This window comes from Pezoporus flaviventris, unplaced genomic scaffold (assembly GCF_033815535.1).
Source record: "Pezoporus flaviventris isolate CSIRO_AGI_PZ_B2104156 unplaced genomic scaffold, CSIRO_AGI_Pfla_v1 ptg000143l, whole genome shotgun sequence".
Lineage (NCBI taxonomy): Eukaryota > Metazoa > Chordata > Aves > Psittaciformes > Psittacidae > Pezoporus > Pezoporus flaviventris.
In genome coordinates, this window is record NW_026892691.1 from 1,735,393 (window position 1) to 1,750,517 (window position 15,125).

At 41.5% G+C, this 15,125-nt stretch overlaps 1 protein-coding gene and 1 long non-coding RNA gene across 5 annotated transcripts in view; one reads left to right on the forward strand and one right to left on the reverse strand.

Moving 5' to 3' along the window:
• Positions 1–1,267: 1,267 nt before the first annotated feature.
• BDNF (brain derived neurotrophic factor) overlaps positions 1,268–15,125 on the reverse strand; it is a 37,475-nt gene continuing 23,617 nt past the window's right edge. For all 3 annotated transcript variants that reach the window (XM_061479179.1, XM_061479181.1, XM_061479180.1), the window contains exon 2: positions 1,268–2,399. In XM_061479179.1, the coding sequence (XP_061335163.1) occupies positions 1,638–2,399 (762 nt within the window). In that variant the 3' untranslated portion in view covers positions 1,268–1,637. The remainder of the gene's footprint in view (positions 2,400–15,125) is intronic.
• On the forward strand, positions 2,407–5,973 carry LOC133282844 (uncharacterized). 2 transcript variants are annotated; one of them, XR_009747724.1, is made up of 4 exons: positions 2,407–3,953; positions 4,566–4,769; positions 4,934–5,005; positions 5,084–5,973. It is a non-coding gene; the product is annotated as an uncharacterized LOC133282844 (long non-coding RNA). The 2 variants fall into 2 exon arrangements; XR_009747723.1 differs by having other exon boundaries at positions 2,407–4,769.

Consider the following 15,125-nt stretch of genomic DNA (forward strand, 5'->3'; position numbering starts at 1 on the left):
GCTATGCACAACTCCCAGGCTTCCAGCCTGCCTCTTTAGACATACTTCAGGATAGTTAGAGGGGCAGTGCCCAGTTAATACGTATATCAGAACCTCAGCAACATTAAGCAAACTCCTCCAGCACTTGCTCTCCATGTACTTCATGAGTATATTTTTTTCTTATGCCAATATTTGTTTCATAAAATAAGGCTGACAGCAGAGGTAGAGCCACACAAACTCCAAGTGCTTCATCTAGAAGCAAGGCTTCTTCCCACCTCATTCCCCAGCTATCTTCCAGGCAGGGATGCTACTGCAGTTTCACAACACACTTTGAAGGCCTAGGGCTGCTGGAGATGCCCTGGAGGGTAAAAGTGTAAGTGGAAAAGGCAAGCTCTCCCTCTCACAGGATGCACAGGACAATGTTTAGGGCTGACTACTCAGTCAAAATAAAACACTGCTCTCTGTCCTTGAACTCACTGAGCTACTCAGTCCCATGACCAACCAGACAAACCAGGTTGAACCTGCAGATCCACCATCACCTTTCTAGACATTCCTTCTAGTGCCATTCTTGTTGTGCTTCACCAAGACATTTGAACCCACCACAGAGACTTTTATTACATGAAGATCATTGCTCTCAACACTCTCTATATAGAGTATTTTCTATATGACAAGCTCCAGTTGCATGGTAAGTGAAATACTTCAAAGATCACAACCACCATCCTTCCAGAGGGAGGAAAAGAAAAACAAAAATCAAACACAAACAAACATGGTATAAGCAAATGCAGGTCTCAAAAGACAGCAAATAAAAAAGTTAAAATAATTAAAAAAGAAAAGAAAATACTCCAAAGAAGCATGTTGCCATACAGTTAATTAAGTGCTGTCTTTCAGCTTCTACGATGTGAAGTGGAACAGTGGAACATCACCATTCTTTTTCAGTTGCCTCTTTTTTTATTATTTTTTGTCAGTAGTTGGACTGCTATTGCAAACACCTTTACAACATACAAAAAGAAAATTGGTTTTTAATCCAGGATAAGGTAACGAGAGGGTTTTTTTTCCTTTTTCAATCTGAAGGGAGTTCAAAAGTAAAACAGAAACAGGAAAACTATGACAACAGCACCTTGACATTGTTTAATTCCAACGCTATCAGGAGTTAAAAGCAGTAAACAGATATAATACCAACAGGAATAAAGATACTCACTGTCTAAAATGTAAACGGAATGTTTTGGTTCAATTTATTTTTCTGAAAGAGGACAGTTTATCATCAATTCACAACTGAAGCAGCATGCAATTTTATTCTTTGTTTTTTTTTAAATCTTTTTCTATTATCAATTCTTGGCAACGGCGACAAACCACAATGTTCTCAAGGAATGTAATGCAGACTTTGCTGTTTGCTTGGGTCTCTTTTTTTGGTTTTTTTTTGTGTTTTTTTTTTGTTTGTTTTTTTTTGTTGTTTTTTTTTAACCTTGTGCGCAAATGACTTTTGTTCCCCTTCAGGTCATGGATATGTTCAATAAATAGATTGTGGAACCACTGTACTGTATAAACTTCAGTTATACATGCAGTCCATAAAATTATTTTTTTACCGAATAATTTACCCTGTTATGTATATATACAAATAGATAATTTTGTCTCAATATAATCTATACAACACAAACCCACTATCTTCCCCTTTTAATGGTTAATGTACATACACAGGAAGTGTCTATCCTTATAAAGCGCCAGCCAACTCTCTTTTTATTATCCATAGTGAGAGCTCTCACGTAAGACTGGGTAGTTCGGCACTGGGAGTTCCAGTGCCTCTTGTCTATGCCCCTGCAGCCCTCCTTTGTGTACCCCTTGGGGTTGCATTTGGTCTCATAGAAGTATTGCTTCAGTTGGCCTTTGGGTACTGGGACTTTCTCCAGGACAGTGACAGTTGCCCCGGACATGTCCACTGCAGTCTTTTTCTCCGCCGCTGTCACCCACTCGCTCGTGCTGTCGCAGACGCTCAGTTCCCCACGGCGAGCTGGGTCAGAGTGGCGCCGGACCCTCATGGACATGTTTGCAGCATCCAAGTAGTTTTTGTACTCCTCAAGCAGAAAGAGCAGTGGGGGTTCCAAAGGCACTTGACTGCTTAGCATGACTCGAGATGTGTACAAGTCTGCATCCTTGTTTTCCTCGCTGGGCTGGATGTCCTGGTCTTCATCTAGAAGCTCCTCTATGACATGTTCAAAAGTGTCCGCCAGTGAGGTCAGTCCTCTTGAACCAGCGTTGGGCCCATTTAGGCTCTCAAGAGTCCCGTGGGTCCGAAGACCTGGGTAAGCCAAGCTGCCTTGTCCTCTTACACTAGCTTCTTTCATCGGGGCAGCTTTCATGCAACTGAAGTATGAGATAACCATAGTAAGGAAAAGGATGGTCATCACTCTTCTCACTTGGTGGAACTGTTAAGGACAAGAAAAAGGAAAAAAAAATAATTTAAAAGGGATGGAGTAATAATAAAATTCACCTGAGCTGTCATGAGACATGCGTTTTCTGCAGAGATTTGCTGCATGCAGCCGCAACTCATTACCCCCAGTAAAACTTACCCTTGTACAAAGGTATTCGTTGATTCACAGTTTCAGAGAAAGCATATGCCAAAGCTTGGGCAACACTGATGCCACCAAGTCAGAGTTCTTACATGCCAAAGTCTTCCTGTAGTAAGTATTAGATTAAACACTATGCAACCTCCTTATTTATTGACTGATTACACCTATTTAAAGTAACAGCAAAGGCAGAACTGATATTGAGCAACGCAACATTTCAGCAATAAAAGGCAGCTTCAGAAACGTGACAGGCAAGACTTTCATCTCAAGTGGAAATATTTAAGATCTCTCTATGCCAAAATATTTTGTTGTTCTATGCACAATCCCCTCCCCATCCACCCCCCAAAAAGCACCAGGATAAACTGCATTTGTATTTTGAAAGCAATCTTCAAAACACAAGAAGCCAATGCCACACAGTTCTGACATTTCAGCAGGTCAATTCCTCAACTAAAAGTAGAAGGTATGTGAGTATAAATACAGAACGAGAAAATGGTCCAGCACAGTAGACTAAATTTGAGCAGGACAGCTTGCTTGCATCAGGTGAATGCTGTGGAAGGGACCTGTTGGATTACAGGCTGTTAAGAGCTACACTGAAATGACAGTACTAGAACCACTGTACTGTATTTTGCCAAAGCCCTATAGTGCCTGTTCTCAAGCAAGCAAAGCAGAAATCCAGCAGCACAACCAGCCCTACTGCCACACTCAACAAGCTTGCTCATTTCTCTCACCCTCTGCCCCAAGTTCGGGCACATGTTACGCTTTGAGGCTTATGTGTATGCTTGGCTCTGTCTTCATTGAGCATGGAGGGGTAGCACCAGGAAAGTGCCGGTATGAAAACTCCTCCCCAGGCTTGGATTCTGCACGACTCACTCTTCTCAGCCCTCCCAACAGCTTGGGCTTGTGTGACTGCTCCTTCCCAAGTGCTTCACTAAGTCTCCGTAGATTGTACATTCCTCAAAGCAGAAATGTTTTCCTCCTCAAGTGCAGAGTACACACTGTGTACTATTACAAGAACCGCCAAACCCTGCAGTGACAGACAGCTATATTTTGACCTATCTCAAGAGCTACTACAACATCCATCACATCCAGTTGTTATTTTTTCTCTTTCTGATCCCTGCTCTCACCAGTTCTGCTTGCTAGAAAGCAATGGCATTGTTCACATTTTTGAAGCAGCAGCTAATGCTTGTTTCAGAGCTTTTGAAGTTCATTCGGAAGTACCTCATACTTGGCAACTCTCATTGGAGTAAATGCTATTTCTGTTTGCCAACAGGGTGTTATGTTAAAAGGCTTACTTCATCTCTTGCAAATATGCTGTGGGAAACTAGTACTCTTAAGACTGGAACATGGAAAGACAATCTATCATAAAGCATACAAAGAAAATGAAATATGTACTGGAATGGCAGTGCCCAAAATGTAGGTCTCAAATTATACTTAATGGAGTGTGGGGAGAGTGGGAAGTGTTTGGGTTTGTGTCCATGCCCCTCTCAAACAACGTTTTGGCTAAGAATCTGGCTGGCTACCCAGCACAACTCTTTTTCCATCTCTCCATCCTTCTTCCTGTTTAAAAGTGTTACTGTGGCATAGATTTATTAAAATTAAACAAACCTGACATGTGACTCACAGGAACATAGTGTTTGCTCTAACCATGTAGAACACTAATATTTTGCAGATTTTTTTCATCCTTGGATTTTTATAACATTCTACAGGGAGCAATACCAGATTTCTTCCTCAAAGGGGAGGAAGAGAAACACTTAGAGAGATGATTTACAACTCAAGGAAGGTGGTTATCAGTCTTCCTTTATCAAACAAGGAAAGACAAGCTAAGAGGGAGAAAGGGTGGTTCATACAAACGCAGAGCCAGTGGAACAGGCAACACAAATAATTCATGTACTCTGAAAATTGTTTTATATAAAACTTAAAAGGAAAAATCCCCAAACACCCACATCAAACTCTGTGACCACCAGAGCAGCGAACACACAACACAGATCTTCTGGCTCCTTATCAAGTTCCTGTTATTTTCATTAGAGTAGTGCCCAGAGATCCCAGCCAATATCTTGACTCTGGAGGACAGATTTTGTCTGAGCACATAGTAGTACCCCAGGGGCCTTCCAGTGCAAAAGATAGAGGACACCACACAAGAGGCACCAAGACCAGCACAAAACAAAGAGAAGATTGCACCCATCAGCTATATACACTGGTTGGAGGCTGGACATTTACTTTTCAAGGTAAGTAGGTCAGCCTTAAGTTAGGCAGGATCTTTGGACCAGGCCACATCCTTCACTGTTGTCACTGAGCTGTTTACCTCATGGTAGCAGTGAACTTGGAGGGATGTGAAATGAATAGAATAGCAGCTATGCAACTTGATTCACACATATATTTTTCTTACACAGAAGAAGACTGAAGAGACGTGGAGAAACCTCACCAATTGACTTCAGTAAGACCTCAGCATCCTCTGCCAATGGCTGGTTGGTCACCAGATCCAATAGTACTTTATAGCTCATGTTAAATTAATCCTTCCTCAATCAATCTTGCCTTCCATTTAGCAAGGAAACTGCTGTCAAGCTTGATCAATTTACATCTCATCTGATGACATACAACCACTGCTGTTATCTGACTGGCAAGAAACAGTGTACAACTGGGCTCTGAAAACCAGGAACTACAAGACAGCCATTATCCATATAACATACTGAAAACACACAAGGAAATGTGTCCACCTGAAAGCCACCCTTCTTCCTCCCATTTATAACAGTAGAAGAGTATGGCACAGTAAGCTTTAGCAGCACAGACATGCAATCCTGCTAGCAAGCAAACAGATCAAACATCTACTTCTTTGTAAATGAATCCCAGACTATGCCTAACTGTATGAGCAGGATATGAAAAGGTTATTCTATCTGAGGATTATACACAATCCTTGTCTTTGGCAGCAAAATAATATCAAATTATTTAATAGAAGAAAACAATATTTTAACACCTAGGAAATCTCTTCATTTTAAAGGCCATAGTAATTTCCAGCAGCAGCTGCTCAAAATCTACTAGTTTAACATCCTATAGCAGAGCAACATTTAAATCTCACTTCATGGGTAGAAACACCACCTTTCAGCTACTGTTGAACTGACTCATGAATACATGGCTCATGAGTCAGTTCATGAGTTAGTGAGGCAGGACTAATACTCCAATGTGGCACCAAAAAGACCATTGGAAACACTTTGGATGGCAGCTTCAAGTCCTTTCCCTCGGCTCCCTAACTATCTAACCTTCATTATATTGCAAAGATTAAAGATACAGCCTGCCCTGTTACACTAATATACTAAGGGGCTTTTTACAAGGGCCTGTAATGACAGAACAAGGGGAACGGCTTTAACCTGACAGAGGGGAGATCTAGACATAGTTTAGTATGTGGTGTCCCTGCCCATGGCAGGGGGGTTGGAACTAGATGATCTTAAGGTCCTTTCCAACCCTAACCCATTCTATGATTCCACAATCAGGAAGAAATTCCTCCCTGTGAGGGTGGTGAGGCGCTGGCACAGGCTGCCCAGAGAAGCTGTGGCTGCCCCATCCCTGGCAGTGTTCAAGGCCGGGTTGGACGGTGCTTGGAGCAACCTGGTCTAGTGGAAGGTGTCTCTGCCTTTGGCAGGGTATTGGAGCTGGATGAACTTTAAGGTCCCTTTCAACCTAAGGCAGTCTAGGATTCTGTGTTCATTCTCATGGCTGCAAGAACATCCTTCCTTCTCCCATGCAGCATAGTAAAGCTGAAGCAATGAAAAGAGGTCACCCACCATAGACCAGATCTCAGGAAGGCGTGACCTAGTTTGTACTTCAATAAAGTCCACACAATTACAACTAGAATAAGGGCACATAATTGTGGCAGTTGTCTCCACTAATGGGAAGGAGGCTCATTAAATGAAGGTCATGTCAATTATCTACTGCTAGTTTACATATGCAGTCAATTACCTAGCTGTACAACTTATTTAGATACTTACATTTAATGAGGATTCACCACTTAATTGTTTGATTTCATTATTTTTAGTTATTTTAAGTAGAAATCTAGCAGCTTAACAGGTTGTATTTCCAGCAGAGAGACCTGAGGGACAGCTGTGAACATGCGTTTGCTTTTCTGCATCCTGATACGTGCCATGAAAGCTGAAGTAACTTTCAGTAGTGAACAGATTCATAATGCTTTAGTCTCCAGCAAGAAGTGTGTGGTGGAAGATAAAATTAGCAGCAAGGAGACATTCATTTTCTGCCTTGGCATTTTTTAAGACCTTTATACACAAGTTCAATTTACTAAATACTATTGAACAGCACAGGCATGAGTTCCTGCTCTACGCATCATTACCAGAGTGTGTGAACAGATACCAAAATGGGATGCATGTCAGCACATGATTTGCAGAGACTAAACATACTGAGAACAAATAGTATTAACCTTTAACACATGCATAACTGGATGTCTGACACACTGGTTATCCTCTCGGCTATTTATGCGGCAAACTATATAATTACTTTTTATTATTGAAAACAAAGCACCCCCCAAATACATACACATGCACACCCACACTCAATTTGTATTCTTGTTAAGTTGGTGCTTCGTGTCAGGAAGAAGAAACCCATTTTATTTTTCTCATGTTGGTTTTCCCTGAGGTAATAAAATCTACTTACCCGTAATGCCAGAGATGGCAGAGACTAAGAACCATTTTGAAGACTAAGATGAATAGCAAGCAAATTTACAAGTAGTTTGTAAACTGAAGCTTTTAACATGAGAAATTTGCTTTTATCTTACATTGCTAAATATTGCCTATGGTACAGCTGAGAGCAGTGAAACTCCACAAAGCGTTCACTGGCTCTAGAGAGGTATGCATCTGGTTAAAGCACTTCCAAGGGGGTTTTGTGGGGTTTTATCACTCTCCCCACAACACATTGAAAATAAAAATCACAACTTCTCCTGCCAACCAGAGGTGGGAAAGAACTCAAAGAGAACAGTGGCAAAATAATAATGCCATGATATTATACCTTGATCTTTCACAGAGTTATGTGTCAGTTTCTTACCAACTTCCTTTATACTTTTCTGGATACTGCAAAGGGCACAGACTTGCTTCAAAGGTTGAAGAGAGAGAATCCAGCTGCCCTAATGGGCACACACCAGACAGCCTCCTCATTACAAGCATCCTTATACTTAAATTGGCCAAGTGCAGGACTACAAGGAGCTCCCAGCAGGATTTCTGTCGGATGGATCTCAGTCCCATTCTGCCCATACCAGGAAATCAGCAGGATGAGTTTTGGCACCACACACAAGAGAAGGAATAGCAGGCCATACTCACACATGGCACCAGTGCTTTCAGAACGACAACAGCCATGGAAGAGAACAGATGTGGACTATTTTTGTAACTGGACAATAGGAACCGATTGTTGAGCAAGTGACACAATGCTGCCTTTCCAGCTATTTGTACAGCATCCTGCACATGGGGCTTCCAAACTGCATCTGGGGTTGCTATCCCTATGCAAACAAACTCAGCTCCAAAAAGGTACTTGTGTGCATGCCACTACACATATCAAACACAATATGCTTTACCATAACATTTTTTTTTTTTTTTTGCCCTAATTCCATGTTAAAATACCAAGATATGCAGTGACAGCCCTCCTCAAATAAGGAGGACTCAAATAAGAACCACTACAAGCAGGTTTATTTTTGCTCATCAGGAGTATCATGGGTAGGGTAACATGCTGCACTCCTACTGCCATGCCTGAAATACTGTACAGTAGGGATGTGACTTCAAAGTCTAAAACCTAAGCATTAGCAAATTCCAATTTCAAACCTGACTTCAGGCTTAAAAAACTGCATTAATCTGTTTTAGAGTTCATGTCAAGTTACATTAATGCCATTCTGTGGTCATTTAGAAGTAACATTATGCAATGCCTGTGAAAGTAAAGTTCACCTTATAGATTAGGGTACCTATTTTGCCCCTCAAAACAAGAAAAAGAACCACAAAACCATTTCATGAAATAATTACTCTGTGCCACAATACTATCTGGTTCTTCTACAGGAGCAGATAATTACAGTTCTCCAAAATCATTTGCTTTGATAGCCACTAGAGCTTTATATAATGCTAATTCAACCTGCATGCAGAAGAACCTCAGACCTTTGAGCAGCATCTGTGGTTTGTCTTCCATTTCACTATGGCTCTCTGGTACAAAATACTGTGCTGAATCGTCACAGGACTAAGCTATTCTGCCAAGTACACACATGAAGCTCCCACTGAAGTCAAGGATAATTGGCACCCAAGAGTAGGAACAGAACAGAGCATGTTGCGTGCAAACTAGCGTTGAGTTGGATCCCTTGTACCGTGACATGTGTCCAGCAGCCCTGGCACAACCCAGAAGCTGCTGTACCAGTTGAGCTTGGATCTTACAAATGCCTGTAAACTTCTGAACAGCATGTAAAACATCCCACGCACCCATCGGTTCTGCTGCAAGTGACAAGCTTCCTAGGACCTATAGAACATTATGCACTCAACAGGAATGTAAGTGAAGCTTAGCCAAGGAAAGTCAATGGTTAAAAAGCATAAGCATCAGATGGAGCAGTTACCCATGGTTTGGGCAGGTAGTGCTTTCTCTAGGGTAAGGGAGAAGAGCAAGGGCTATACCCATTTGTTGCAAGACTCTTACCTTTGCTGAGACCCTGACTGTGTGTGGCATTGCTGTAAGACAATACCTTGTTTTTAGCCATAGTCAGTCCTTGAAATGAAGCAGATCAGTGTGTCGTGGTGTGCACAAACCCCAAACTGGAAATGCCTGTTGTCGGAGCCCTGACAGGTATTAACAATATGCCTGCATTTGCCAGTGGTGTTATCAGTCATCTTTTGGCTGCCCGCCCTCGTGTGCAGATTTCTCTCAACACATGCTCAGTTCAGTTGTTAGCACGGCATCTCTATGGAAATACCTTCCACAGATGGGGCAAGGGATAAAAGCTTACGCTGAGGTATCTATCAGAGCAGCTTCTGGGAGGAGTCAACTCCAAAATTATAAGGGAACAACCAGACCAAGAGCAGAAACTGGGCAGTTTGCAAAGCCACCTCCATTTATATTAATGGAATAATGAAGGATCTGTAAGGAGCAGGGATATACTCATTAGGAATCTAACCTACCTCACCAGAGCCAGCCCTGCATGTGTCCTGCTGTTAACAGCAGCTTTTTCTTTGGAGATAACACTGTTGGAAAATTAGGTTACTATGTTAATGTAACTGTATTGAAAACACTTCAGCGAGAAGTGCTCTTTCACCACTGATATTTCACCATGACGCAGTTCACCACAGATCTCAAAGCATTACAACATTATAGTTTTTAGGGTTTTTTTTTCTTCCACACCCTCAAGGTGGTTTCATGCTGAAACAAAACTTCTGCAATTGTATGCCTGGCTCTCAATCCCTCACCTGTTTTAAAAATCTGGGGACCAACTTCAACTGGATTTAATAGAGGGCAGCAAGTTCCACTGACAACATTATTTCCATGGTCAGATGTTGGAACTAGCATATAGTAGCTCAGACATACCCAAATAACACCATCCCCCCCTTCTTCCTTAGTCAGGCAAATACCAGTGTATGTTCTTACCCACTCAGACTTTGCCGCTTTTATTTCACATGCTCCACAGAGGAAAAGCATTTGGAATTACTACAAGGGGTGAGAAGGTACATCTGGTAAAGACGCAAGTGTTTGAAAACAAGCTTCACGAGTTGTAATGCTCAAGGTACAAACATTTAATGGAACATACAGAAAAAAAGCTTGCAGTCTGGAAGGAAAAAGTAATTTGTAAAGCTCCTGCCTTCTCCCAGTTGTAGAATGGTGTAATTTCTTTCACAGTAGTGTTACACTTCAATTCCTGTAAATTACACTGACGCAGGGTCCTTCCCCTCCCCATCTAAAAGTGAAGTTCACCTGGTTCATGACTTTTCATACTTTGCTACCAAATATAACTACAGGTTGTGGCATCATGGGAGATTATTTCCACAAAAGTTCTTGAGGTTTATTGAAGCAGTATATTCCAGTGGACCTAATCCTGGTGGACACAGTCACTGCCTCGTGTAAGCCCATAGTTCACAGATTTATACCAGCTGTAAAGGTGGCCCTGTACTTATGCACTCATAAAAATCAGAAGAGTCTGACACCTAAACCCAAGATAACAGCTGTATCAGAACAAAATGTGACAGGTTTCAGCAAAACAGCTTCCTCACATTCAGGACTCCTGAAGAATACCTGCATATTTGGTAATAATTACTTTTTTTTTGGGGGGGGGGGGGGGGGGGACAGGGAAGCTTTCTAGGTGTGCAGACTAGCTCCTTCCTTCCCCCACCAAGAGCAGCACATAAATAGCTCAGACATGCCTGTAAACAGAAGTATGCAAAATTCAGCCCAACAGCACCTAACTTAACTCTGCTCTGCACTTGGGTGTCTTGTTTCACTCAGACACCCCCCTGCTGAAGAAGGTGACTTTGCTGGCAGCGTACTGTTCTCACTGTAAGAGCCCTGAAGCTCCAAAGGACAAGTTTGTGTACAGGCTTTCTGTCATTAAATAAACACTTCCCTAGAAAAACTTCAGTACCTGTCACCTCACACAAGCAGATGCTATTGCCCTGGAGTGAAGGAGAACTTCTCTTCAAATAGCTGGGGGTGGAGGGAGGAAAAGGAAAGTTAAAGGGAGAAACATTAAATTACCCAATTAGTCTGTTGAAAACTCTCCCAAACCTCTGCACAACACAACAGATTATGTAGAAGTCACCACCCTATTCAGAATCAAAAGCAGAGCTGTCTTATCAAAGATAATTAGTGGTTCTAGAAAGGAAAAAAACACTTAGAAGCTGCAAGAGCAGAGAGACCTGGTTCTTATGTACAAGTGAAGAGTTGCAGCAGCAACATTTCTTGAAGAACATGTTATCAAAACAGTGGCTTGCAAACACTAAATCTCAGCATCCCTATGTGAGGGGGAACCACATCAGAAATCCTGTTTTCCTTCTGGGTAGGCTGAAGCCCACAAAGACATTTAAACAACTTACCCCAGATTGCACAGCAAGTTGCTGATGCACCAGAGGAGAGCAGGGAAGCTCTTGCTCCCAATCCCTTGCTTCAGCCACTACCCCAAGCTGCCTTAACCACGCGTATCACTCACAGATTTTGCAAATCTCTCTATGGTCACTCAGATGTCTAACCCAGAAAGAGGCAGGGCAGCTGATTAAAACCTTAGGGATATTAGTTTGAATACATATGCTAGCTTACTTCCATCTGTGTCATTAATTAGTTCCTGACTGTAGGTTAAATGTAGGGCATGTTGTCACGAGCCTAAGGTGGGGTGGCAGGACCTCCTGCTATTGCCATATGGCTTTTTGTTTCTTCCTTCATTCTTCAGCTTTTAGCCTCATGCTTCTAATTTGTGGGCTCAACTATTATATAACAAAGAACAACAAGAACAACAAAACTAGCGTTAAAATAGAAACATTCTTCACCATTAAAACCTTCATGAGGTTTGATCTGAAATGCAACACAGCTTCCTGTCTCATCCAGGGACTGCCTTTACCTGCAGCAAATTTGCTATGAAATTCAGGAAAGACCTAGTCCCATGGAGAACTGTGACTGCACAAATAGGTATTTACCAGCCCTATAAGCACAAACCAGGGTGGCTTGCCGGGGCCCAAAGGTCAGCCTTCATTTGTATGAAATGGAGAAGTGCAAGGCAATGTCTATTCATAATACAGATGTTCAGCATATACAGGGGATGAAGCCAGTGTAGCACCACTATACCTATCAAAACAAGGAAAAAAAGATGACAGAGTTCCATTTGTCTTTTTTTCCCAATGCATCTCCACAGATGCATTCCTCTGTTAAAATACAAACGGCTCAGGACTGTCCTCAACAATTTTGTTGTAATTTTACAGGTCATGTTTTGAGGTATGCCTGAACACGACTACTTGTAAGATATGGAGAGTATCAGCAGTTCATCTTCTACTGAATATCAGTAGGTCTGGTGGTGCTTTGTGACTGAAGACTTACTCCAAAGTTAGTTATTGTGCTTTCTAGCTCTCATTGTATACCTGTCCTTCCATTAGCTAAAGGCAAGGGAAATGATTTCTGGTATTTTCAAGTATAAGATTCTATAATTTTTATAACAGTTACAGGAATAAGAGCAAGGAAAAAAAAACATACAACAATACCTATGTTGAACAAAACTGATTAAGAATCAGGCAATACGACTTCATGGAATTCATGATGTTGCATCTAGGTTTGTCAGACTTCTTTGGAGACACAGAACTCCAAATAGCTTCTTCTTAAATCTTATTTCTGCCTTTTTATTTTTATTTTTTTAATGGAGGAGTGTGGAATTGACTCACTTCTCCTTTTGCAACATCAGTATCACTCCTGCTACTTTTTTGCAGTTACAACTGCAGGAAGGTTCTGCACAGGGTGCAGCAGAAATTAATCATCAGTGTAAAACAGAGAGAGAAAAAGGACTTAACATGAGTCTTCAAGGAAGGCAGCTTTGCTCCTTCTTTTCAATTCAGGTGCAAATCATTACCTTTAAGGGGAAAACTCATTTTCAGATATTCTTTTGCTAGTCATTACACGAAACGGATTTCTGTGAGAAGATGTAAAGAAGCACCTGTTTATCCTCTCTTTGTACCATTTCATTGGCAGGAACTTGCCAACACCCTGCTGCTGTAATAAGACATGAAACATCCTTCTTTGCCTCCCATAAAATAAAACCAACCCTTCTTCACCAGTCTGCAGGACACTTGCTGCCAACAACAACAAAAATTAATCACGATATTGACATAAACTGTAATGCTTCTATCTGGAAAAGCAGAAATGGGAGAACCTCAGATTCGTTTACTGCTAGTTTTGGTTCAACCGATTATAAAGATAAAGGGCAGTCATGATGTTCAGCAGCAAATTCGTACTTCACCACAGTTTCCTGGCACAGGTTCTGGTTAAGTTACCCTTGCCAGCTTGAACTTGTTAGTGGCTTTGCTTCCCCCTTGGACTCACACTGGCTTTCAATACAAATTCTATCAAATAGCATTTCTCTCTTGGCATTTACAGCTCAGTCAAACTGGATTATCAACTCAAAAGGAATGTAAATAGCAAGTGAAGATCCAAGTTTTAATGCAGGCAGCCAGCAGGCACAATTATCTACAAATACTGCAAAACAAGTCCTGTCCTTCATCCCAACAGCGTCCATGCACTTCTGTGGTACAGTGACAGCTATGACTAAGAGGAGGTTAGTTTACATACTAATCCAGCCCTTGAATAAAGTTTAGATTTCAGTTCTTTTTATCTCAGCATATCAAGTACTGAACACTTATGGAGAGTGCCACGGCCAGTGTAAAGAAAGGTAAACTAAACCATATGGATACTAAATGTTGCACCAAGCATATAAAGTAAATGGCAGGAGGCACTAAGGAATCCAGAGATCGTAACCTTTAATTCCTTCATCTAGACAAAACGTCATTTCTCCAGGAGCTGTTATGTTTTAAGAAAACCATGTTTTGATCACATTAGATAAGGTACAACCTGCACTAGAACTGGCACAAAATAAGCTTAACTGCCTTTCTTAAGATGTGTACTAACGGATGGGGTAGTGAAGTGGGAGGAGGGAAACAATACGACATGACAACGGGAACGGGATGACAAGGAGTTAGTTCTGGTATTATTGTTACAGCTTTAACTGCAGCAATAAGTCTTTTCTATTCTGAGTTACTAAAGAGCATATAACAGCATTTTGAGCAAGGCTTTGCCTAGTTGAATCTTTTTCCAGGCTCTTCCTGCTATTCTACACACACAAAGGACTTCAAGCCAACTTGTAGCCCAGTGTAGCCAACTGGAAAGGCTGAAGTTGGATGTGGAACTCCAGGTGAGCCAAGGGTAGTTTCTTAAACACTAGTTTGGAACAACAGTTCTCATACACCCTGGTATGGTACAAACAGTTTGCACTTGCGTCCTGAACTTGAATGGCAAATATCCCTATATCACAGCTCCTCAGTTTCACACAGGAAAACTCTGATTCCTCAAAAGCTATATACTAAGTGTTTCTCCTGATATACTTTACACTGACAGATTTCAATTACCTTACGAAATCACCCAAAGAATCACCCAGAAAGATACGCAGCACACGCAGTCAACTACTGGCTTGAACTTTCAAGGCTCTGGGAGATCAAAGTTAGCAACTCCCACTGAGGTTTAGTTGTGTTGAGTTTCTTATTCCACTGGGCACTTGATAGCCATAAGCTAGCAGTTATTATAAAAGCCCCCAAAACATACCGTGTCTGTAAGAGCCCAACAGAAATAACTGCACATGAGATTGAGTTCAGTGGGTAAAAAAGGCACATTGTTTCTCTTTATAAGCAGTTCCTCACAAATTAAATACAGAACAGTGCTTATTCTTCTCTCCCCAATGCAAAGGAAAATCCTGCTATAGCCAAAGATTGACGTACAAAACAAAAAGCTGTGAGTTCAAAACAAAACAGGAAACTAGATCCTAAGAATCAAGGGGCAGATAGAAAAAGCACATGCTATGTTGTTAGATTTGAGGTAGCAACAAATACCTAT